The sequence below is a fragment of the Microcaecilia unicolor genome, chromosome 4 (genome assembly GCF_901765095.1).
Source record: "Microcaecilia unicolor chromosome 4, aMicUni1.1, whole genome shotgun sequence".
Lineage (NCBI taxonomy): Eukaryota > Metazoa > Chordata > Amphibia > Gymnophiona > Siphonopidae > Microcaecilia > Microcaecilia unicolor.
In genome coordinates, this window is record NC_044034.1 from 77,317,889 (window position 1) to 77,343,568 (window position 25,680).

At 42.9% G+C, this 25,680-nt stretch overlaps 1 protein-coding gene across 1 annotated transcript in view; it reads left to right on the top strand.

The window, feature by feature from the left end:
* The first annotated feature begins 324 nt into the window (after window positions 1-324).
* FRY (FRY microtubule binding protein) overlaps window positions 325-25,680 on the top strand; it is a 449,190-nt gene continuing 423,834 nt past the window's right edge. Inside the window, 1 exon segment of the mRNA XM_030200365.1 lies at window positions 325-394. Coding sequence (XP_030056225.1) covers window positions 325-394 — 70 coding nt within the window.

Consider the following 25,680-nt stretch of genomic DNA (forward strand, 5'->3'; position numbering starts at 1 on the left):
CAAGGAGGAATCCTGGCAGTGTCTATTCAAGGCTGCGCAGGAGGCAGAGATCAAAGACCCCAGTATCTAGACAAATGCAGCCTTTGAGTGGCTCTTCCGTGCAATCGAGGGAAAAACTGTACACAAGCTTTGAAGGAGGAGCAGGGGACGAGCAGTTTGTGCTTTCTTCATGAGGATACCTACCAGGAACGGAAGAAGTGGCTCTGCGGAGACTTCATTTCCTCCCTTGACCTCTAGGTTTTCCTCCCCTGACTGCTCGTCGCATCTCCCTCCAGCGCACCTGCTCAGCTTCAGAGGAGCCCTCTGCAACCTACAGCAGCCGCTATGGCCAGCCAGCAGGATTCAGGCTTTTTTGAAATCAGTATCAAATATTTATTGAAATCCTGGAGCAACAGTGAGTACCTGGAGAATCCTCTTTTTCATATCGTGTACATTTGTTATAGTAAATGCCGAGGACATGTTGGGAATTTGCAGTGCGTTGCCAGTGGGCTGCACAGTGTTCCATTCTATCTGTTTCTAAAAGATGCAAATGTCACAGGTTTGGAATAGCTTTTCTCTAAGTCTCTTGCTTGAATAAATGCAGGCAGATTTCAGGCAACTTTTGATGCTCCTATGCCTTCCAGCCAGCATTTCCTGTTTAGTTTGTTGAAGTTGTGCAGACTTTCTATCTAAATATTGTCGGGAAGCTGTGGTTTGTATAATACATAGTACATTAAAAAAATGTACTGAAGACATGCTAAGCATTTGGCTTTGGAAATCTTTTATCTTTAATAAGATAACCTGGTAATGAATTATAACAGGCTTTGCTTGCCTCTTTATTTTTGGTTGTTCAAGCTCAAATGCACATTTTTTTTTTTTTGCAGTATAATAAGGCCTTTAAAAACACACACACAGGTCTGATAATGGAAAGGTAACCACAGGGAATGCTAACTTCAGCAACCATGGACTCTGTGACTTTAATTTTTGGTGAGCTAGCTGTCTTTTATTGTTAAAGCTGACTTAGAGGGTCTTTTATTAAAGATTAATACATCATATCTGCAGCAGGGACTATAGGAATAAAATGGGTCCTATAACTTGAGAAAACCTTTAGTAAAAGACGCACTGACACACCTGAAATAGTTAATCTGCTTTCTGTCAGTGCTGGGAAAAACAAGCCCATTTTAAATTCGGCCTCTCCCTTATGAGGTGTTTGAAAACAGTGAAAGGAGCTTAGCGTTCTTTTTTTTTTTTCAGGGTAGAGTTTAAGGTTACCAATAATTAGGATAATTCTAAAAAGCCATTGGAAATATTTTGATTTGAATAGTCTGATACAGACTTACATGTACAGAATAGTTGTGGTAGATATTGAACAAGATTACCTTTGACGATGTTGCATGGCTTTAATTTTGGCAGTGTTGTACAGGGCGTACACACGTATGGTCCTCTAGTGTTTCCTGCAGCTCTGCACCTACCTTTAATGTTCACACAAGCTATTATTGTACTGTCTTACGGGAAGAAAGTGTCGCACGTCTGATGATCTCAGAGTTTGTTGTGCTTGCAGTGATTGCGGTTCTGCTCAGGAAAACAGACGGCATCAGTTTTCTTCCTCATCGAGGGTGGGGCTTTGGTGATGCAACGTATTATTATTATTATTATTTTAATTAGGTTCAGCATTCCAATAGGATTTTGTGACCACAGGTGAAATGAGTCATCGGGCATATATCTCAAGGTGAAAGCCCGAGTATTCTTGGTCAGAATTCCAAATTTGAACTTAAAGGCTGCCTCCTACTTAACCCTGCCTTAAAACCTAGCCATAGTCCAAAAACATACAGCCCCATACCTAAAACAGTTTTCAGAATCTAATTGTAAATCAAATCTATATCCCCATATCTAAATGATGAGTACAAGTGCTGACCAAGCTCCTTCAGTATCTAGGGATGGGCTATTTGTATTGGGTTTGGCACCCCCAATCAGTTTGAAATGGTGGTGCCTGTGTGATGTAGAGGTGGGAGAAACATTTATCTGTGCTGCTGTCCAACAAGGCTAGCCAAGCAGGATTTATGGAGGAATAGGGGTGGGGGTGGGAACTGAGCCCTAGATAGAGGAGCCAGAACAGAGGTGGTGAAGGTATAAAAAGAAAATGGCAGCCAGGACTGAGTCCAGTTGTGGACATGAAACAAATGACAACAGCTATTTTTCTCTATACAAAAATTCTATTTCTGTTTCTTTGCTTTTTGTAGTATTTTAAAAATGATTATTCTAAACTGGTTTGTTGGAATTTATCAAACTTTCAAATAAACTGTAACCTATAGAAACTATAATAGTAAGCAGTTTGTTACAGCTACCTGTAATTCATATCCTCACAAACAGTTGCACTACTACTAATCATTTCTATAGCGCTACTAGACATATGCAGCGCTGTACACATTATATGCAGGTACTTTGTCCCTAGTGGGCTGACAATCTAAGGGGTCCTTTTACAAAGGTGTGCTGAAAAATGGCTTGCTTAATGTTGGCGTGGGTTTTAGGCACATGCCAATCCATTTTTCAGCGCGCCTGTAAAAAAAAAAGGCCTTTAAAAATTTTTTGCCGAAAATGGACACGGCGGCAAAATCAAAATTGCTACGTGTCCATTTTGGGTCTGTGACCTTACTGCAGCTGCTGACCTAGCGGTAAAGTCTCACGCGGTAACTGGGCGGTAATGACTGAGTTCCAAATGCTACTTGGCATGTGTCCGATACGCGCAGCAGAAAATAAAAATTATTTTTTGGCTGCGTGCCAAAAAAATAAAATACCACAAGAGCCACACGGTAGCTGTGCGGTAATTCCATTTTGGTGCACATTGGGTGCATGTAGATGCTTATGCGGCATAGTAAAAGGGCCCCTGAGTTGTGGGGGTTTTTTTTGTACCTGGGGCACTGGAGGGTTAAGTGACTTACCCAGGGTCACAAGGAGATGCAGTAGGAACTGAAGCCAGTTCTCTAGGATCTCAGTCAGCTGCACTAACCATTAGGCTGCTCCTCCACTCCAAAAATGTAGGACCTGAACCTGCATCCTTTTGGTTCTCTGCTCTAACCATTACGCTATGAGAACAGTCTCTGCGGTAAGAACTCTTAGAAGAATTACTAGAGCTAGGGATTTCTATAGGTGGACTCTGCTGCTCTCCTGTACTGAAGGGACTGGTCAGGTGGCTGCAAGAATTGTCTTTTTAAGAGCATTTTTTTATTTCTTTCTCTTTTGGATTTAAGTCATTTGTTTTCACAGTAATTCAGGTTCAGTACTTATATACCTGTCCCCAGAGGACTTACACTGTTTTTGCTATGTAGGTAAAGTAATTAGAGGGTATTAAAGTACTTACCGAAAACCTTGTATTAGCATTTACCAGTATCTTAAGTATTTTTAGGTTTTCCATAGAGCACTAATCAGTAGCGGTCTGGGCTCACACTTTTATGTTACAACAGTTGTGGGATATTAACTGAAAAGAGTCAGTAAGGGATGTGAAGAAAGCTGCTTTTTAAATTGGCCCTGCAAAGCAGTCGTTTAGAAGGAAAATTTCAAGGAAAATATAGACTTTTTTTTTTAACTTGGTGATGGATTCTTGCCTAATCTCCTTAAATAGAAGTCAAGTTCCTGCTTCTCCTTCTGTTTTCTACCATACGAAGTAGTAATGTGTCAGGAAGACAGCCGGAAGATAAATTAGAATTTCATAAAGGAATGTGTCCCCTCCCTGTTTAGGGTATTTTGCTACATTTCTCCTTCAGTAAAGAAGATTTTTCAGTATCATTCATGTTTTGAGCAAAATGTTCTGAAGCAGTGTTGCACACACAGTTCATGTTTTCTAAAAACATTAATATGCAGAGAGTATCTGTTTCTCTTTCTTAGGAATTGAGATGGAGCTTTTTTTCTCTTCGCTTTCATGTCAAAGGAGAAATGTAGCACTCTGGGGTTTTTATTCCTAATACCTGCTCAAGGCCTGAGAGGCCCAGAGTCCCCCTTTGATGTATTTATGAAGTGTCTATGTTTCCTCAGTGGAAGAGTCTTATGCATACTGGAACTTATCACTGCTCATTATTGAAGATCTGAGCTTCTGCTATGAACTTAGGGCACGCTGCTCAAAACTCCAGTGCTGTACTGAACAGCACTGCAAAAGCATGGCAGAACTCCCTAATGCTCAACACTAATGAGATGCTACTATAGACGCTGTGTTAGCGTTGAGCATTAGGGAGTTTAGAGGAAGGATTGTGCCTGGTGCATGTGCTCTTCCTGCCTAAGCAGAGTGACCATGGATGAAAGCCTCCTGTGCTTTTTATTTTTTTTGGGGGGGGGGGGGCTCAAGCTATGGGGTCCAAAACGGCAACCCTTAGCTCCCTTGCCCACTCACCCCCACTACCAAAAGCAGCTCTATGTCCTCCAGGGCTTCTGGGCTGAGGAAAATCCACCCTGGCAAAGTAGGAAATTCAGATGAGATAAACAACTCCCCTTCAACCCCCCTGAGAGGACCTGGCTGTAGCCCAAGCCAGAAGCATAGAACTCAATCACCAAAACTGGCGGCAGACGCAGTGGGTTGATAAAGCACCTTTTGGTGGTTTTCAGGCTAGCTTTGAGCAGATTTCGGACAAGTTTGGCTTCCTCCTTTCAGCAAAGATGCTTCCCCTGCCTCCTCAGGCACCCTTATTCCAGCTCCGGGCTGGCATAGGGTTGAAAGTGGAAAGAGCACCTTTGTTTGGCACGCTGTCCTCTGAGCATTGGGGAGGAATAGGGAATCGCACCTCATCAGCATGTATTTGCATACTTATTGTGCTGTGAGCCGTCAAGCTCATTGGTTAATGAGCTCGTTGGCTCTGAGCATTTGGCGCTAGCCCGGTGCTAATGGCATCTAGAGCCCACATTTGCTTCTGAGCATTGGGACTTTAAAAAAAAGTTTGATTGTGGCAACATCTTTTGCCTTTATTTATGCAGATGACATCCAACTTCTTTATGTCATGGCCCAAGGGGTGTCTCGGTCGATTCAAGAATTGAATACTAAACTCTCTGTTAGTTTAGTGCTTAGGAGCACTTTTGTTAGTTTCTGTTGGGAGCACCCCTGTTAGTTCAATACCTAGGAGCACTCCTGTTTCAAGCTTGTTCTGGTATCCTGGTCCCTGTGTTATCCTGTATCCGGTAAGTCCTGCCGGCCGCTCGAACTCAGGAGCTCAACTCCTGGGGGGGGGGTCAGTGGCTAAGTGCAGGTGAAGCTGTGCAGAGTGTTCCGGTCCGGTGTGCTCCAGTCCAGAGTGTTCCGGTCTGGTGTGTTCCAGTCCAATACGAACCAGTCCAGTGTGTTCCGGTCCAGTGCGGACCAGTCCGGGGGGTTCCAGTCCATGTATTCTGGCTCGCTGGGCGGTGCCTGCAGTCCTTGCCTGTGCCGGAGTGCTAGCCCAGTGTTGGTTGGTGGGTTTTGCCTGCTGCTGTCGCTCCTCGTCAGCAGCTCAAGGGCTCACATTTGCTCCAGAGCTCGTCCCCGCGGGCTCTGAACCTGAGAACCTGACATTCTCTTCAATAACCTTATGATTTCGGACTCGTAAGCTCAAGCTGAATCCCGACAAGATCAAGGCTGTGGTCTTCTCGCTACAGACAGATATTAGCCCTTTATTATTAGATGGTATTCCTGTTCCTTTAGTCTCCTCCTTAAAGATCTTGATGTAGTCATTGATGATAGGCTGACTTTTCACTCTCGTATCTCACTAATTATGTAGTTCTGCTTTTTCAAACTAAAGACAGATTTGCTCACTTAAGTCATATTTTGACACAGGTCCTTTGTGTACTTCTGTACTCATTGATGGTAGGTCACCTGGACTATTGCAATACTTTATTTTTGGGATGTCGTCAGGTTAAGTTGAGGAGACTACAATTGATATAGAATACTAAGATGCTTACTGGGGCAGGGCGTTGGGACCATTTTATCCCACTTTTAGAGTTTGAACATTGGCTGCCTGTTGTAATGAGGATTCCTTTAAAAAAAATTTTCTAGTTTTTAAGATCTATACTACTGGTCTGTCAGTCTTTCCCATCTTCTTCCATATGTTTTGGTTCGCTCCTTATGACCATCACACCACCATTTGTTTGTGGTCTCCTCACTTCATCAGATCCGCTATGACTGGCTTTTTTGAGGGAGTAGAAGAGTGGCCTAGTGGTTAGAACACCAGTCTTAACATCTAGAGGTGTCCTGTCCAAATCCCACTGCTGCTTGTGATCTTGGGCAAGTCACTTAACCCTCCATTGCCCCAGGTACAAACTTAGATTGTGAGCCCTCCAGGGACAGGCACCTTGAGCTACTACTGAAAAAGCTGTGATTAAAATCCAAATAAATAAGTCCATAAACCTATTTTGATGTACTACTACTACTAATCATTTCTATAGTGCTACTAGACATACGCAGCGCTGTACACATTATATGTGTCCCGTTTCGGGCCCTTACCGTTGCTCCCGCGGCGGGGAGCGATGATCAACGGGGGACGCGAGCTCCGGTGCGGCAGAGACCAGCCGCCGACGGGGCCAGCGCCTCCGCGGGTCGGCCCGAGGCTGGCGACCCGCGGGAACGAACGCCGGCCTCAGGGAAGGGAGGACGCCGGCCAAGATGGCGGCGCCGGCGTCATTGTCTCCCCGGCCAGAGCTGAGCAGCAAGTAAGTCCCGCCCACTTGCGCTGGATTGGCGCATGGAAGGAGGAACTCCGCCTGCGAGGCGGGTCCACCAATCCCGGCCCTCCTTGCCTGTCAGGGCTGAAGGAATTGGCTCCTCTCCAGGGAGGGGAGGGACGAGCGGGGGATTTAAACCCCGGAACAAGGAGGGCTCGGCGCTTCCGTTTTTATTGTCAGAAGCCCCATGGTGGATCGGAAGGCTCGTCACCTCCAGAGACTGTGTTCCTTGTCTGAGCTAGCCGTCCTTGCTAGCCACCTTCCGAGACTGTGTCCTCTTCAGCTAGCCGTCCTTGCTAGCCACCTCCAGAGACTGTGTCCTCTTCAGCTAGCCGTCCTTGCTAGCCACCTCCAGAGACTGTGTCCTCTTCAGCTAGCCGTCCTTGCTAGCCACCTTCCGAGACTGTGTCCTCTTCAGCTAGCCGTCCTTGCTAGCCCCCTCCAGAGACTGTGTCCTCTTCAGCTAGCCGTCCTTGCTAGCCACCTTTAGAGACTGTGTCTTCCTCAGCTAGCCGCCCTTGCTAGCCACCTTCCGAGACTGTGTCCTCTTCAGCTAGCCGTCCTTGCTAGCCACCTTCCGAGACTGTGTCCTCTTCAGCTAGCCGTCCCTGCTAGCCACCTCCAGAGACTGTGTTCCTTGTCTGCGCTAGCCGTCCTTGCTAGCAGCCCTTTAGAGACTGAGTTGCTAACTACCAGCCAAGCCGACCGTCACCCCGCGGTTCCAGCAGTCCTGCTGGCCGCCTGCAGCTGGGGGCTCAACCCTCGGTGAACGGCGGTCGCCGCGGGTGAAGATTCGGGGTGCGCGGCGGTCCTCGGAGGTCTTACCAGGCCTCAGGGAACCTAAGGGCTCACCAACAACCGCAACAGGACAATATGGCAGGTACTTTTTCTGTCCCTAGAGGGCTCACAATCTAATTTTTTTTTTTTGGTACCTGGGGCAATGGAGGGTTAAGTGACTTGCCCAAGGTCACAAGGAGCTGCAGTGGGAATCGAACCCAGTTCCCCAGAATCAAAGTCGGCTGCTTTAACCACTAGGGTACTCCTCTAGTTCTAGTGGGACCTGCTTTATGGAATTAGTTGCCACTGAACTTGTGCTTGGTAGGCTCTTATCATATTTTTAAGAAAAGCCTGAAGACCTACTTTTTTGAGCAGGTATTCCAGCACTCCTGATATGGCATGATTTTGGGGCTAGGCGTATGGTAGGCTATGGCCTGCACTATGCACAATTGCAGATAGTTCTTCCTTTGCTTTTCAGTCAGAACTCTGGCATTCTTTTCTTTCTTCTGTTTTTAATAATTGTACACCACATAGATATGTTTTTATACGTTGAGGGGCATTTTTGAACGGGGATGGCCATCTCTAAGGGCGCCCATCTCCGAGGATGGCGCCGTGAAGGGGTGGGGCCAACTGTATTTTCGAATGAGATGGCCGGCCATCTTTTGTTTCGATAATACGGTTGGGGCCGGCCAAATGTCAGAGATGACCGGCCTCGGTTTTTGCTGATAATGGAAACCGAGGCCGGCCATCTCAAATCCGGCCAAATCCAAGGCATTTGGTCATGAGAGGAGCCAGCATTTATAGTGCACTGGTCCCCCTGACATGCCAGGATACCAACTGGGCACCCTAGGGGGCACTTCTAAAAAATTAAAAAAAAAATATTAAAATAGCTCCCAAGTGCATAGCTCCCTTACCTTGGGTGCTGAGCCCCCCAAATCCCCCCAAAACCCACTGTACACCACTACCATAGCCCTTAGGGATGAATGGGGGCACCTACATGTGGGTACAGTGGGTTTTGGGGAGAGGTTGGAGGGCTCCCATTTACTACCACAAGTGTAACAGGTGGGGGGGGGGGGGACTTTATTTATCTTGGAAGTTTCCATGCAGATGTCTAGCTAAATATCAGAATTTATATATAATATTTTTTTCATTCTATCTCAATTTTCTCTGAGTGATAAGATTGTACAAGAGGGGGCATATCTTGGCCATTCCATCTGGGAGTACTCCATAAGTCTCAAGAGAAGTCTGTGCCATGAGGGAGATTACTCAAAAGGGTTTCAATTGGAGAAAGGGACTAGCATCAGGATGAGAGGTTGATTGGGGGAAGTGTTAGCAATGTGGGGGATCCCAGATGTTGGTGTTTACAGCTGCCACTACTTTATAAAATACATGGATATGGGCATAGAGTACATGCACACATTTACACCTTTTTTAATGCAAATTTGGTGTAAATTTGTGCAAGGGTATTTGCAAGAACCAAGGGTATTCTGGGTTCCTGTTTTAAAAGGACATATCAGCACATCTGTTATCTTCATGAAATGCACACTAAGTCGCCCAAAATTGTGCATGCAAATTTAGGCTCCCCCCCCCCCCCCCCCAGTTTACATGCAGTTTAATAGAATAATGCACCAATTAGTGCCGACTGGCTTTTTAACAAGCAATTATTGGCACTAATTAGATTTAAGTGGGACTTATGCATGAAAATTTAGGCACGGGGTGCAGAAATGGGAGGGTCATGGGTGTTTTGAGATGGATCAGGAGCATGATTTTGAGTTACACGCGTAATTATAGAATATTCCTGCGCCACATGTAAATTTATGCACAGGCATTTGCACCACATTTTCATTGGCGCAAATGGCGTTGCCTAAACTTATGTGCGACCTCTCCGCTTAATTGTTATTCTGTAATGGCACTGAACTTTAGGCATGACTTATAGAGTACCATTATGTATTTTATTTTCAGTGCCAATTTTTTTTTTTTAGGTGCCATTCATAGAATTCACCCCCAAATGTCCAAAAGGAAGTGATTTGTAAACAATATTTTCAAAAAGCACTTCCAATAAATATCAATTTCCATATCATTAAACATATTTTTTTCTTTAATCAGCAGAGAGCATCTTTCGAGTTCTGAGGTAATCATATGAGGCAAATGGCTAGCTCCCAGTACAGAGACTTCCTTTATTGCCTTCAAAATTATAATCATTTGCCCCAAAACTCCTTATGTACATCACTTAATATATCACTGAATATATATAACTTAAAAACCAATTTTTATAACAGCAAGTGCATAAAAAATTATATCAGCACTAATAAAATAAACAGCTGTCATGATCTGATACGTCAAAATTAACCAACACAATCACGTTTCAAGCCAGTAACAACTCTGTGTCAGGGTTTCAACAAGCATTCATAAGTGATGTATTTAGTGATGGATGTGAGAATTTGTTTTGGGTAGATGATCATAATTTTTTGGGAGGCAATACAAGAAGTCTCTGTATATTGGGAGCTAGCCTTTTGCCTCATATATGATTACCCCAAAATTCGAAAGACACCTCTTTCCATTGATTAAAGAAAAAATAATGATATAGAAATATTTATATTTATTGAAGTGCTTTTTGAAAAATATTGTTTACAGTATCGCTCCCTTATGGATGTTTGGTGTGCACAAATTTACATCTATTCCAAAAAATGTCTAAATATGTGTATATACTTTATGCCCATATTTACGTATAAAATAATTTTTTTTAATGATATGAAAATATTTGTGATATTTATTTGAAGTACTTTCTGAAGAATAGCCTTTATAAAAGAGGGGCACTCCTGGAACTTTGACATAAGTGTCCTGTTGAAAAATAAAATACTCCCTTAACTGGTACTAATGACAAACTTCACTGGCTACTAGTACAATACAGGGCTAAATTTAAAACTCTGTGTCTGATCTTTAAGGCCCTTAAAGGAAATGGCCCCGAGTACTTGAAGAACAGGGTCACCCTCTACACACCTCAAAGGACTCTAAGGCCCTCCCAAGGAGTATTCCAAAAGACATTATACGATATGATACCCACAAACGAGCCTTCTCCGGAGTAGCCCCCTGTGGCAAAATGGTGAATTTTCCAGCATGTGAATTATAAGAACATTTCTTGAAGTGTATTTCTCTAGTTTGGCCAGCAGGTGGTGCATGTTTTATGTTTAAAGCTGTTACAGAGAAATGACTGTTCCTTCTTTAGTTCAACTCAAAGAGGAAGTAACCTGCAGTGATGTGGCCAGCTACTTTTAAAAAATGTTGTTCTGGGCTCTGATTGGCCCAAGAGCTCAAATTCAGTCAGGAAATACTGGATTTTTCTCCAGTCTCAGTTTGGAAGTAGGGAGAGAAAGATCTCTTTACTGAGACCCTGTGAGCACTTATATTCTGTAATCTGTGACCAGCTATATTTTCTGTACTTCCTAGGCACTATCCAGGTAGTGATAAAACGTTTAGATAGTTTTATAGTTGACCCGTATTCAGTTACCTGTTGTTTTCTTATTTTCCATCTGTTCAGTGTTTTTTATGACAATAAACCTTCTAGCTTATTGACTCTGCTTGTCTGACTTTGCTTGTCTGAACTGACTAAGAATCCTGGTGGTTTATGTTGGGTCTGTGAGTGCTTTCTAGGAACTGTGGGGCCACTGGGAGCATGGCCCCAGTAACCTAGAAATCACCGGGGATAACTTGAGAGCAGGAGACTCACCCAGAGGCAGAGACCCAGTCGGTGGGCAGGGCTGGTACTAGGGACTCCTCCAGTTCTAGTATCTCCTTTCTCTCTTCTCCCTCCCCCATTCTCCCACCTGCCCCCTTCTTCCAAGCTGATTATTTCTTCCACCACCTACCCCCACCCTTGTTCCGGCATCTCCTCTCTTTGAACCCTTACCCCTCCCCCCCCCCCCCCCCCCGGCATCTCCATCACCTGCCCGATCTAATGTAAAAAAAAAATTTTCTAAGCAGAGGGTTTTCTTTGCTGGAGCAATTCAAGCATGCTGTATTCGGCCTCCTTGGCACTCTCCCTCTGCTGCTGCGGACCACCCCACCTCTGATGCAACTTCCTGTTTCCACCTGGGCAGACAGTGGCAGCAGAGGGAAAGTGTCAAGGAGGCCGAAGGCAGCACATTTGAATTTCTCCCATGCCAGAAACCCTCTTTTTAGAAAAAAAAACATTTTAAAGTTAGCCTGGGCAGGTGAGGGAGATGCCGGACGGGGGTAGAGAGAAGGGGAAGATATGCCGGTCCAGCGCGTGCCGTTTCTGGTGCCCCTAAATGTTGACATCCCTCTGCTGTTCATACCCTGCTTACCACATTCTGCCTGCCCTGTCAGTGGGAGGAGGGTGCTAGTGTAGAGCATATTCCCAGGTGCAGGCAGACCTGAGCTGTGCTGGAGATAGACCCTCTAACTGGCCACAGGGTTAGTTCCAGGTGAGTGACTAGGCATTTCGTGACACCCTCACACTATGGAATGCACGCCCTGAAAGGCTCCGCTTAACACAAGATTATCTGTACTTCAGGAAGTAGGTGAAACCTTGTCTGTTCAACCAGGTCTTTAATGGAAGAAGTAACTAATTTATTAGACACACACACACAGTGACACGGGCTGCACAATATGCAGCAGGGCATGTTTATCCACTTCTACCCTAGCTGAGATAATATTTAATCACCTCGCTGACCTCATGTGCAACTTTCTTTAAATTAGTCCCCTTATTTGTAACTCCTCTTACTGGAGCCCTCTTTTATAATCCTAGGTAAGGCTGATGGCACCAAAGAGTCCTGTAGGTTGTGGCTTCTCTTGTGGGTCTTTAATGGAAGAAGTAACTAATTTATTAGACACACACACACAGTGACACGGGCTGCACAATATGCAGCAGGGCATGTTTATCCACTTCTACCCTAGCTGAGATAATATTTAATCACCTCGCTGACCTCATGTGCAACTTTCTTTAAATTAGTCCTCTTATTTGTAACTCCTCTTACTGGAGCCCTCTTTTATAATCCTAGGTAAGGCTGATGGCACCAAAGAGTCCTGTAGGTTGTGGCTTCTCTTGTGGGCAATTGCAAGTCGTTTGTTGCTAAAATGATCCAAATGTTGGGGAATAGACCAATGTTTCCTAAGGAATGTTAAAGGAAATTAGGGACGCAAACAAACTGGGAACACAATAATAATGGGTGATTTCAATTACCCCGATATTGACTGGGTAAATGTAACATCAGGGCACGCTGGGGAGGTAAAGTTTCTTGATGAAATCAAGGACAGCTTTATGGAGCAGCTGGTACAGGAGCCGACAAGAAAAGGAAAAATTCTAGACCTAGTCCTTAGTGGAGCGCATGATCTGGTGCGGGAGGTAATGGTGCTGGGGCCGCTTGATAACAGTGATCATAATATGATCGGATTTGATATTAGCTTTGAAGTACACATAGGAAATCAAATACGTTAGCATTTAACTTTAGAAAAGGAGACTATGATAAAATGAGATTGGTGAAAAAAAAACTTAGAGGAGCGACTGCGAGGGTAAAAAAAAAAACTTAGAGGAGCGACTGCGAGGGTCAAAAATTTACATCAGGCGTGGATGCTGTTCAAAAATACCATCCTGGAAGCCCAGGCCAAATATATTCCGCGTATTAAAAAAGGAGGATGGAAGACCAAACGACAGCTCACGTGATTAAAAAGTGAGGTGAAGGAAGCTGTTAGAGCTAAAAGAAAATCCTTCAGAAAATGGAAGAAGGAACCGACTGAAAATAATAAGAAACAGCATAAGGATGTGAAGTCAAATGCAGATAAGGAAGGCTAAGAGGGACTTTAAAAAAAAAAAAAAGATTGCGTTGGAGGCAGAAACACATAGTAAAAATGTTTTTAGGTATATTGAAAGCAGGAAGCCTGCAAAAGAATCGGTTGGACCGCTAGATGACCGAGGAGTAAAAGGGGCGATCAGGGAAGACAAAGCCGTAGCGGAGAGATTAAATTAATTCTTTGCTTCGGTCTTCACCGAGGAAGATTTGGATGGGATACTGGTGCCAGAAATGGTATTCAAAGCTGACGAGTTGGAAAAACTTAATGAATTCTCTGTAAACCTGGAGGATGTAATGGGGCAGTTCTACAAACTGAAGAGTAGCAAATCTCCTGGACTGGATGGTATTCATCCCAGAGTACTGATAGAACTGAAAAATAAGCTTGCGGAGCCATTGTTAGTAATATGTAATTTATCCTTAAAATCGAGAGTGCTACCGGAAGATTGGAGGGTAGCCAATGTAATGCCGATTTTTAAAAAAGATTCCAAAGGAGATCTGGGAAATTATAGACCGGTGAGTCTGACGTCGGTGCCGGGCAAAATGGTAGAGACTATTATTAAGAACAAAATTACAGAGCATATTCAAAAGCATGAATTAATGAGACAAAGTCAACATGGATTTAGCGAAGGGAAATCTTGCCTCACCAATCTACTACATTTCTTTGAAGGGGTGAACAAACATGTGGATAAAGGTGAGCCGGTTGTTATTGTGTATCTGGATTTTCTGAAGGCGTTTGACAAAGTACTTCATGAAAGACTCCAAAGGAAATTAGAGAGTCATGGGATAGGAGGTAGTGTTCTATTGTGGATTAAAAACTGGTTAAAAGATAGAAAACAGGGAGTAGGGTTAAATGGTCAGTATTCTCAATGGAGAAGGGTAGTTAGTGGGGTTCCCCAGGGGTCTGTGCTGGGACCATACTTGAAGATTTCTTGTAACATCTGTCCACACACTTTGCTGGACATCCTTTATCCAAGAACCGATGGTGCATTTCTAATTATCTCTTCTCTAAAATAGTGGAACTAGAACATGTTCTTTTGATCCCAAGAAATTGGCTGTATGGTAAGTTATTCTTAAGGGATTGAACATAAAAGTGTGATTAATAGGAGAATCCCCTGTTGGGCATCCTTTTACCTGCTCTCTACAACAAAGACTTGTAAGTTCATTTTCCACCATGTCCGCCTCTTCATCTTCCATTTTACTGGGACTAACAGACAGCTTGCCCATCTGTTTTTGTAGGACTACCTAGTCAAATAAATCCAGTTCAGTGAACATTTAATGATTGGTTTCGCACCACCTCCAAGTTTTCTAAGTGTTGGAAAACTTGGAGGTAACAAATCATTTAATGTGCCCCTCATGCCACAGCTGACAGTCAAAACGGAGGTTCAACAATCCCAAACCTCCCTTGGCCCTTGGAGAGGCAATACAAGACAGGCATCCTGGCCCACTTACCCTTCCAGAGATGGGACTGAAAGAGTCTGTGAAGCAAATGTTCATTAGAAATTCACATAAAGAAAGGTAACATCTGAAAAATGTAGAGCCAGGCACTATAAGTATATAATTCAAATGAGGGATAAGCCCGCTGCACTGTCAAGCAATGATTAGTATATGTAAATAGAAGGTCTACATTTAATCTATACAACCTAGTTAAATTATTAGAATAGATTGGTCTGCCCACTGAAATGGAAAGAGATCCAACCAAGTGGTATTGACCACTAAAACAGAGGGTAGAGCCAAGGATTTGTTAAAATTCAGGGTAAAGCCCCAAAGGAGTCCATACTCTTCTATCAATTCCAGGGCCAACGGAAGAGAATGCTGTAGGGTTGTTAAGACCAGCAGCAAATCATCCGCAAACACCAGAATCTTGAGAGCATAAGATCGAATCATCAGCCCCTTAACCCCTCCTCCCCCCCCCCCCCCCCCACAACAAGGGCTCCAGAGGGAGAAGAAACAGAAGAGGGGAAAGGTGGCAACCCTGGCCTCGTGCCCTGTTCAATAGATAACAAATCTATGTGGATACCATTTGCCAACAAGGAGGCACTAGGGTTATTATAAAGAGTACGAATGGCCTCAGCAAACCACCACTCAATACCTATGTGGTATATAAATGTGCAGTTAACCTGGTCAAAGGCCTTGGCTGCATCCTGACTGGCAAGTATGAGAGGAATACTTGACGTGTCTGGGTAACACTGAAGCTCCTTAGCTTGGAGGGTACTGTTCAGAATTTTGGAAGAACCGAATTTTGTAAATAATCCGTAAATTGATCTGTAGAAAAATCTACCCTTTTTGATAGATGTCTGACATTTTGTGGGATTATTTCCAAGATATCTTCTCAATTCGAGAGTGAGGGACTCCATTCCAGGACTTCATAACCACAATAGGTGGTTGCTTCTGCCATAACTTTGTGACTTGTACTAAGAATTTCCTGTGTTTGTTGCCAACCCGATGAAATTTTATGTTTTCGAAAGAGCAAGGATCTCTTGGTTCGCTTATGCAAAAGGGTGTTTAAAGCCATTTGCATTGCCAAAAAATGTACCTTATTGGCCAGAGTAGGTGTATGGATATAGTCCTTTTAGCCTTTTGCATAGCCCGTTCTAAGGTGATAATACCCTTAGCATTTCCCTAGGCTTGTATGCTTCTCCTCCTGCAGGTTCAGCCCCTAGTTTTTACATAGGATGGAAACCCCTAGCTTTCATTCTTCTATTCATTCCCTTTCAAGCTCTCTTTCTCATGTACTCCTTCAGCAGCCCTCCATAGTGTGGGCTCTCTTTCTCTCAAGCCCCTCCCTCCTCCTTCCAGTTCATACACTCTTCTGTAGTGGTCTCTGAAACCCTGCCTGCTACATGTACTTCCACACCATAAATTTCTCCAATGGCACTCACCTCAATGTAGTTGTTTCCCAGATCTAACTGTTTTTCAACATGCCACTACACTCCATAGCTCTCTGACAATTTATATGCTTTCACGCCTCCCCCATAGCTTTTTTCTGCGGAATCCTGCTGTGGCAATTCCCTAGGCCTTCTGTCCCCCCCTCCACACACACACTTTGAACTGGCCTCTCTCCCTTCTTTCCCTAGGCCTTCCCTCCTCCCCCCCCCCCCCGCACACACTTTGAACTGGCCTCTCTCCCTTTTTCTGAGGCATAGCCTCTCCCATTCCCCCCTCGACCCCTAAGGCACACACAGCTCTCCCACTTTCCCTCTCTCTCTCTCCTCCCTCAGTACATAGTCCTTCTGCTCTCTCTCCCTTCTCTCTAGCACAGCTTACTGTGGGACCCCTGCCATGAGATAAACTGTTTCTAATATTTTCTCTTAACCCCGGAGCATAATCTGTAGAAGCCAGTGAGAAGGAAAGTGGTCCTCCACCACCACCATTTTGGGCTGATGAATATTTAAGCCATCAGGGACATCCTAGAGCCTCTTGGTTCAAATAGTGCAATCTGGGGTGGAAGAGTATGATGCAGCCACTCTTTGATCCTCACTGACGTCTACAGGTTAGGCTCCGGCTTGGGAAAAGCCAAAATATTAGAAACAGTTTGTGCTGCAGTAGGGAGGCTAAGGAAAGAAAGAATGAGCTCAGTGTGTGTGTGTGTGGGGGGGGGGGGGGGGGGGTGGAGGGGGGAAGCAAGCATACAAATTACCCCAGGAGTAAATTAAAGTTCTTGATTTGCTTGTTAACTGGACCACCACCACCCTGTCATTGAGACAAATCACTACAAGTTAATTTGCATACTTTTATATTTTAGATCCTAGTTACAATTGATTTCTCTGTTGTGTCCCTGTTTGGGTGTGGGGTGAGACCTGGAGAAAAGCCCTGATCTGGAGCTGTGCAAGAGATGTAGCAACTCTGTTTAGGATGGCATTTACATTTGGAGCGGTGCCTGGGAGACACTGGAGCTGTGTGTAATTAGCTTGGGTTGGGAACAGCAAAGGCATATTTTTTTTTCTTTTTTGGATTTAATTCAAGCATTTTCAGTAGTAGTTCAAGGCAAGTTGTGTTCAGCTACATCAGGTATTTCCCTGTCCCCAGAGAGTTTACAGTTGGAGGGCCTGATGGACATTTGGTAGAGCGGCTTGATGCACAGCTTCTACTGCAAACGTCCGGCAAAAAATACAGCAATATGCAGTAAGCAATCAGAGAGCAAATTACTGCTATATTAAAAATGTGACAGTGATATTATTGCAAAATATCATCCTTCATGTCACATGCACTGAAGGAGTGACGTAAAAAAAAAATGGAAAACAAAAACTTTGGGCCTTTCAGCTCTGAACCAGTGCCCTTAACATAAGGATAGTCATACTGGGTCAGACCAGTGGTCCATCTAGCCCAGTATCCTGCTTCCAACAGTGGCCAATTCAGGTTGCAAGTACCTGGCAGAAACCCAAATAGTAGCTACATTCCATGCTACCAATCCCAGGGCAAGCAGTGGTTTCCACTTGTCTGTCTCAATAACAGACTATGGACTTTTCCGGAATCTGCCCAAACCTTTTTTTAAAATCGATACACTAACTGCTGTTACCACATCCTTTGGCTACGAGTTCCAGAGCTTAACTATTTATTGACTGAAAAAATATTTCCTCCTATTTGTTTAAGTATTTCTATGTAACTTCATTGAGTATCCCTAGTCTCTGTACTTTTTGAAAGAGTAAAAAATCGATTCACTTCTACTCATTTTACACCATTCAGAATTTTGTAGACCTCAATCATATCTCTCCTCAGCCGCCTCTTTTTTCCAGGCTGAAGAGCACTAACCTCTGTAACCTTTCCTCATAAGAGGGGAGTTCCATCCCCTTTATCAATTCAGTACTCAAGATGAGGTCACACCGTGGAGCGATACAGAAGCATTTTAGTATTTTTGGTCTTATTTACCATTTCTTTCCTAATAATTCTTAGTATCCTATCTGCTTTTTTGACTGCTGCCGCATAATGGGCAGAAGATTTCAGCGTATTGTCTACAGTGTCACCTAGATCTTTTTCTTGAGTGCTGACTCCTAAGGTGGACTCTAGCATCAGGTAACTATGATTCAGATTATTCTTCCCAGTGTGCATCACTTCTCCCCAATTAAAAAAAAATTCCATGGTAGTCTAGTATCTCCCCCTTCCCTGACTTCAAAAATTTTTTTCCCCAGTGTCTAGTACCCCCTCCCCACGTTAGGAGTTACGGACCAAGAAAGGGATCTGGGTGTCGTCGATAATACGCTGAAACCTTCTGCTCAGTGTGCTGCTGCGGCTAGGAAAGCGAATAGAATGTTGGGTATTATTAGGAAAGGTATGGAAAACAGGTGTGAGGATGTTATAATGCCGTTGTATCGCTCCATGGTGCGACCGCACCTTGAGTATTGTGTTCAATTCTGGTCGCCGCACCTCAAGAAAGATATAGTAGAATTGGAAAAGGTGCGGCGAAGGGCGACGAAAATGATAGCGGGGATGAGACGACTTCCCTATGAAGAAAGACTAAGGAGGCTAGGGCTTTTCAGCTTGGAGAACAGATGGCTGAGGGGAGACGTGATAGAGGTATATAAAATAATGAGTGGAGTAGAACAGGTGGATGTGAAGCGGCTGTTCATGCGTTCCAAAAATACTAGGACTAGGGGGCATGCGATGAAACTACATTGTAGTAAATTTAAAACAAATCGGAGAAAATATTTCTTCACCCAACGCGTAATTAAACTCTGGAATTCGTTGCCGGAGAACGTGGTGAAGGCGGTTAGCTTAGCAGAGTTTAAAAAGGGGTTAGACGATTTCCTAAAGAACAAGTCCATAAACCGCTACTAAATGGACTTGGGAAAAATCAACAATTCCAGGAATAACATGTATAGAATGTTTGTACGTTTGGGAAGCTCGCCAGGTGCCCTTGGCCTGGATTGGCCACTGTCGTGGACAGGATGCTGGGCTCGATGGACCCTTGGTCTTTTCCCAGTGTGGCATTACTTATGTACTTATGTATGTACTTTAAAAGAGGCAGAAGCAGTGCCCACTTCTTCCTTCCTCCTGCACTGCTATCTTGAAAAATGCATCCTGGGATTCACCAAGCAAGGCCGATCTGCTGAAGGAATAAACAAGTTGGTCCTTTGAGCAATCCATCTAATACAGCATCTGGAAAACTTTTGGATAACCAATAGAACACATACATTTTTGGCAGGATTGAGGGTCAGTAGGAAGATTTAAATAGACGTTGAACCTCTGGGAGTTACCATTAAGAATTGGAGAAGATGTGCGGGTAGCATTACATAAAGAATTCTTGTACCCCGAGAGTTTACTGTGGTTGCTGGAGTGAATCTGCACAACATTTGTTTTTAACAAAGTATTGAGTTGTTTCAGCAGTTGCTCTGTCAATCTGATGCAGTGTGGTCCTGCCAGCTTCACTAAGGCAGTTCGTCTGCTTTCTGAACTGCTGAGTAGCTAGTAATGCAACAAATCTCTTTTCCAAAGTATTCAACAGTCTAGTGGTTAAAATAATGAAGTGAGACCTAGGAAAGCTGGCTCCAGGTACTGTCTCTGTCCCCCTGTGGCAAGTAATCACAGGTCTTAGGGTTGTGTGCAGGTAAAAAAAAACATTTGATTGACTTTTGATTTTTGTTTCCCAATTTGTTCCTGAATTTTTGGGGTGTTTTTTTTTCAGCTGGCTTCACACATTTGTTTTATTAGTGTAATTTAAAAAAAAAAACAAAAAAAGCACACTATAGTGTTTTAACATACACTAATCACTTAATGTGCCTTAATTCATAGGATAGTGCGTGTTAAATCCATTTTAGCACACTAAGATAAGCTGTGGTAAAAAGTGACCTTAGGGTGCCCTACTGTGGTTTTTTCCTGCATGCTAAAAATATTTATTTTGTTTTATTATTTTGCCATTTTCCATCATTGTACAAGGTACAAATATAAGAAAACAATATAGGCCGCATCACGGGAATGAAAGAAAGAAAGAAATATACAACAACCTCCTGCCCCAAAGGAAATCAAGTTTAACCTACAAACAATTTAAACCATAAACCCTGGCTAAAGCTATACTAATTCCTCTAGATTTTATCAGTAACCACCCAGAATCATGTTGCTTCCTTGTCTAAAAGTCTTTCTAACTGTTCTGGCTTATAGAAAGTATAGGTAATATCAAATTATAACAGGAAATTTAAAAATACAACAAAAAAACCTCAAAACGTGCACCAAATGCTTGCACTCTCGATTTTTGAACTGAAGAAATTGTTTACGTTTAAGTTGTGTTGCTCTGGAAACATCAGGAAAAATCTGAAGTTTCTTTCCACAAAACAAGAAATCTTCATATCTTGTCCTTTTCTAAAGAGAATGTTACCAAGAGGGTGGCATGAGTAGGAATATCATTCTGAGTTGTCTCCAAAAACTCTGCTGAATTTAAAGAATTAGTAACTCTTGATGATAATACATCAGGTGCCATTTCTTCCTTGATCATTCTCACCACCTAAGTAGGCAAATAGTAACAATTAGATATAGGAACAGAGTCAACGACAGCAGTAAAAGTATCTCAACTGAAAGAAGAGGACAGACTTGAAAATTTTAAGAATCTCTGTTTTTTTTTTTTTTGCTCTTCATTGATTTTCTAACATCTCCAAATGTCTATGAAGAAACAAACTATCCTTGATCCCAGAGAATCTGGTCCTTTGCAAGATCCCAATCTGAAAATCCAACTTTTTTTGAGAATTATCCAATGAGTAATTTTACTATCCAGTTCCTCCATCTTAGAAACAGCTTGTTGGGAAAAGTCACATTGTTGCACAGGGCCTTGCAACATTACTTTGGTTCTCTTGATCACCTTCCAAACATTAGCAATAGTTATCTGTGAAGTATCATCCTCAAGAGGACAGACTTCAGAGAACTAAAAGTTGATGATTTCATAGCTGGTAACTGTAATGCAGGGCTACCCTCAATGAAACCTATGCCCCCATGGGACAGGCCCACCATAACAGAGGCAAATGAAGCACTGGGTGGTATATGAGAGGACCTCTCCCTTGAACTTAAAGAGGCTCCAGAGTTGAGGCCATTAGGTTGGGGAGCTACCCTTGCTAAAAGGCACCAGATGTTTATCAAGAAGACTTGGAATGAAGGGAGTAGTGGGGAGCTTGATCTTAGCTTTACGTTGCCCTATATCGAATTGAGAGGAGAGAGTCAAATCTAGAGAGAGTCGTAAAACTGAGAGAGGCTTACTGAAGTTCCTAGGCTCCACCAGTACTCCACCGGGGCTTACCAGGGACCAACTTGGAAAACACTGCTGTAACGTATACACATCCCTATTAGCTGCCACCACCACCACCACCACCACTGCTGTTCTAAATTGGAAATGCATGTGGTGGACCTAGGTACAAGTGGTCATAGGAATAAGGAATTCAATTCCTTCACTGGTCTCTTGCTGCTGCTGCTGCTGCTGCTGCTACCATAAGATGGAATGCTGGGATGAGATTAGAGTTGGCTGAATGGGGTGAGAAGGAGATGAGGTGGCTAGAAATGGGGGGGGGGGGTGAAGAAGTTGGGCAAAGATGGGGTGCGAGGCAGATGGAGGCTGGGAAGAATTGAGGTAATTTTAGGGGTGTGAAAGGAGGAGATTAAGTTTTGAGAGGGTAGGAGGAGAAGGTTGGACTGTTAAGGGGGTAAAGGATTGGAGAAAGTAGATGAAAAGGGATAGAGTAGAAGAAAGGAAGTAGAAGAAGGGAGGAGGGAGAATTGAGAGAGCAAAGGAGGAGGGGCAAAAGTAGGCAAAGGTATGAGGAATGAAGAAAGGCAATACGTGAAGGGAAGCCTCACCAATCTATTACATTCCTTTGAAGGGGTGAACAAACGTGGATAAAGGCGAGCCAGTTGATATTGTGTACCTGGATTTTCAAAAGGCGTTTGACAAAGTACCTCATGAAAGACTCCAGAAGAAATTAGAGAGTCATGGAACAGAAGGTAGAGTCCTATTGTGGATTAAAAACTGGTTAAAGGATAGAAAACAGAGAGTAGGGTTAAATGGTCAGTATTCTCAATGGAGAAAGGTGGGGTTCCTCATGGGTCTGTGCTGGGACCGCTGTTTTTTAACATATTTATAAATGATCTAGAGATGGGAGTAACTAGTGAGGTAGGCAAAGTTGTTAAATCCGGAGAAGATTGTGAAAAATTACAAACGGACCTTACGAGACTGGGAGACTGGGCATCTAAATGGCAGATGACATTTAATGTGAGCAAGTGCAAAGTGATGCGTGTGGGAAAGACGAACCCGAACTATAGCTACTTAATGCAAGGTTGCACGTTAGGAGTCACCGACCAAGAAAGGGATCTCGGTGTCGTCATTGATGATACATTGAAATCCTCTGCTCAGTGTGCTGCGAAGGCTAAGAAAGCAAATAGAATATATATTAGGTATTATTAGGAAAGGAATGGAAAGCAAAAGTGAGGACGTTATAATGCCTTTATATCAGTCCTTGGTGCTACTGCATCTCGAATATTGTGTTCAATTCTGGTTGCCGCATCTCAAAAAAGATATAGTGGAATTAGAAAAAGTACAGAAAAGGGCAACGAAAATGATAAAGGGGATGGGACGACTTCCCTATGAGGAAAGGCTGAAGCATCTAGGGTTGTTCTGCTTGGAGAAGAGACGGCTGAGGGGAGATATGATAAAGGTCTATACAATAATGAGTCGAGTGGAACGGGTAGACATGAGTGGTTTGTCTATTCTTTCCAAAAATACTAGGACTAGGGGGCATACAATGAAGCTACATTTAATATGAATCGGAGAAAATATTTCTTCACTCAACGTGTATTTAAACTCCTGGAATTCGTTGCCAGAGAATGTGGTAAAAGGCAGTTAGCTTAGCGGGGTTTAAAAAGGGTCTAGGCAGCTTCCTAAAGGAAAAGTCCATAGACCATTATTAAAATGACTTGGGGAAAATCCACTGCTTATTTCTGGGATAAGCAGCATAAAATGTATTGAGCTTTTTTGGGATCTTGCCAGGTATTTCTGACCTGGATTGGCCACTGTTGGTAACAGGATGCTGTGCTTGATGGACCTTTGGTCTGGCCCACTGTAGGAATACTTATGTACTTATGAAATAGGAAAGAGATTAAAAAAGGGCCTGCACTGATCTGAATTAGCTCCACTGGGGCATTCCTAGCAATCTGAAGTGGCATGGTTTGGAACTATGACTGACAGGTTTTTAGTTATCTGTTTTTTTCTGTGATGTCTGAATGTTATGGGTCTCATGAGCTGGTATCTGTAGGTTTTGATATTTTTTCGGTTTTACTCTTTATGCTTTACAGTTTATTAAATTTTATATACCACTCTTTGATCAAACACAGCAGAGTGTTTCAGAGTCAGTCCATCATACCAGGCATAGAAAGGAATGCCATAATTTGGTAGAATAGGAAAGAACAGCAGAGATTGTGGTATCTGTCCCTGGACAACACCCCATATAAGAACTATTGGGATCAGTCCCAACAAGCGACTAGTAAACAAAAGCCTTTTCAAAGAGGTGTGTTTTTAGAACAGATTTAAACTTTTAACACATAGGGGCAATAAAGAAAAAAACTCGATAACATATAGATTCAAGATGAGCAAGATGGTGGGGAGGAAGCAAAAACGCTTGTCAATGTAGTGCATGTAGCAGTCGTAGCTGATGATGAAGAGTAACTAAGGATGCTAGATAGGGTGTTTCATACTGGCATGCTTCCTTATGTGTCAACATAAGATGCTTGTACTGAACACAAAAGGTTATTTAGGAGCTGATGGTGTTTCTTCAAAAGAGGGTTGCTCATAATATTATATGCTGCTGTTATCCAGGGTTATTTTTGTTTGTTGCTGGAGTCTGTAGATTTCTTTTTTATTGTGTTTAAGGGGTGATATTATTACTGATGTCTCTAGGATTAGACTTTAGTTTCTGTGTATGGATTTATTTATGTTGGTGGTTGTGAGATTTTCTTTTGATTTGGCCATCAATTCTAGTGCAATCTAATTTATTTCCCTTGACAGAAAACAGAGGGTAAGGTTAAATGACCATTTTTCTCAATGGAGAAGGGCGACTAATGGAATGCCGCAGGGATCTGTGCTGGGACCGGTGCTAGTTAACAAATTTATAAGTGATCTGTAAAGTGGAATAACGAGTGAGGTGATTAAATTTGCAGATGACAAAAAAAAAACTATTCAGAGTTGTCAAAACACATCTGAATTGTAAAAAAAATTGCAGGAAGATTTTAGGAAACTGGAAGATTGGGCTTCCAAATAGCAGATGAAATTTAATTTGGACAAATGCAAAGTGATGCACATTGGAAAGAATAATCCAAATCATAGTTACCTGATGCTAGGGTCCACCTTCAAGAAAAGGATCTAGGTGTCACTGTAGACAGTACGCTGAAATCTTCTGCCCAGTGTTCGGTGGCAGCCAAAAATCAAACAGGATGCTAGGAATTATTAGGAAAGGGATGCAAAATAAGACCAAGAATATTATAATGCCTCTGTATCGCTTCATGGTGCGTCCTCGCCTTGAGTACTGTGTTCAGTTCTGGTCATCATATCTCAAAAAAAGATATAGTGGAATTAGAAAAGGTTCTTAGAGGAGTGACCAAAATGATAAAAGGGGATGGAATTCCTCCCATATGAAGAAAGGCTAAAGAGGTTAGGGGTCTTCAGCTTGGAAATGAGGCGGATGAAAGGGGTTGTGATTGAGGTTTATAAAATCCTGAGCGGTGTAAAATGAGTAGAAGTGAGTCAATTTGTTTACTCTTTCAAAAAGTACAAAGACCAGGGGACACTCAATGAAATTACATGAAAATAGTTTTAAAACAAATAATAGAAATTATTTTTTCACTCAAAGAATAGTTTAAGCTCTGGAACTTGTCAGAGGATGTGCTAACAGCTGTTAGCGGTATCTGGGTTTAAAAAGGTTTGGACAAGTTCCTGGAGGAAAAATCCATATTCAGTTATTAAGATGGACATGGGAGAAGCCACTGCTTACCCCAGGATTGTTAGCATGGAATGTTGCCACTATTCTTATTCCTTCATTTTCTGTGAATTGACTTATCTACCAATCAGAAGACAGATGTACTGTAGGCAACTCTCTGATTGGCTGCTGTTTTATATAAAGCAGGCTCTTTGCAGACCAGTGTGCAGGCTACTCCCGTCATATTATTAATAATGCTACTTTTAAAATAATTGTGAATGCTTAAGATCTCATGCAACAGATGTTTAGATTTCCTAAGTACACTGTTTAACCCTAGGTCACCCCTCAAAGAGGAAGCACAGAAGCAATGAAATGTCTGTGCTGAGTTAATTCATAACAGAGAACTCAGGGGTATTACCAGAAGAAAAAGGAAATGTCCCAAAAATGATGTCATGTCTTAAATATAGTAAGCACCACCATTATCTATAAATAAATGAAACATTCCATCTGCTGTTATAAAAACATGAATGCACTTTACTGAAATGAAAACTTCAGTGTGCTTT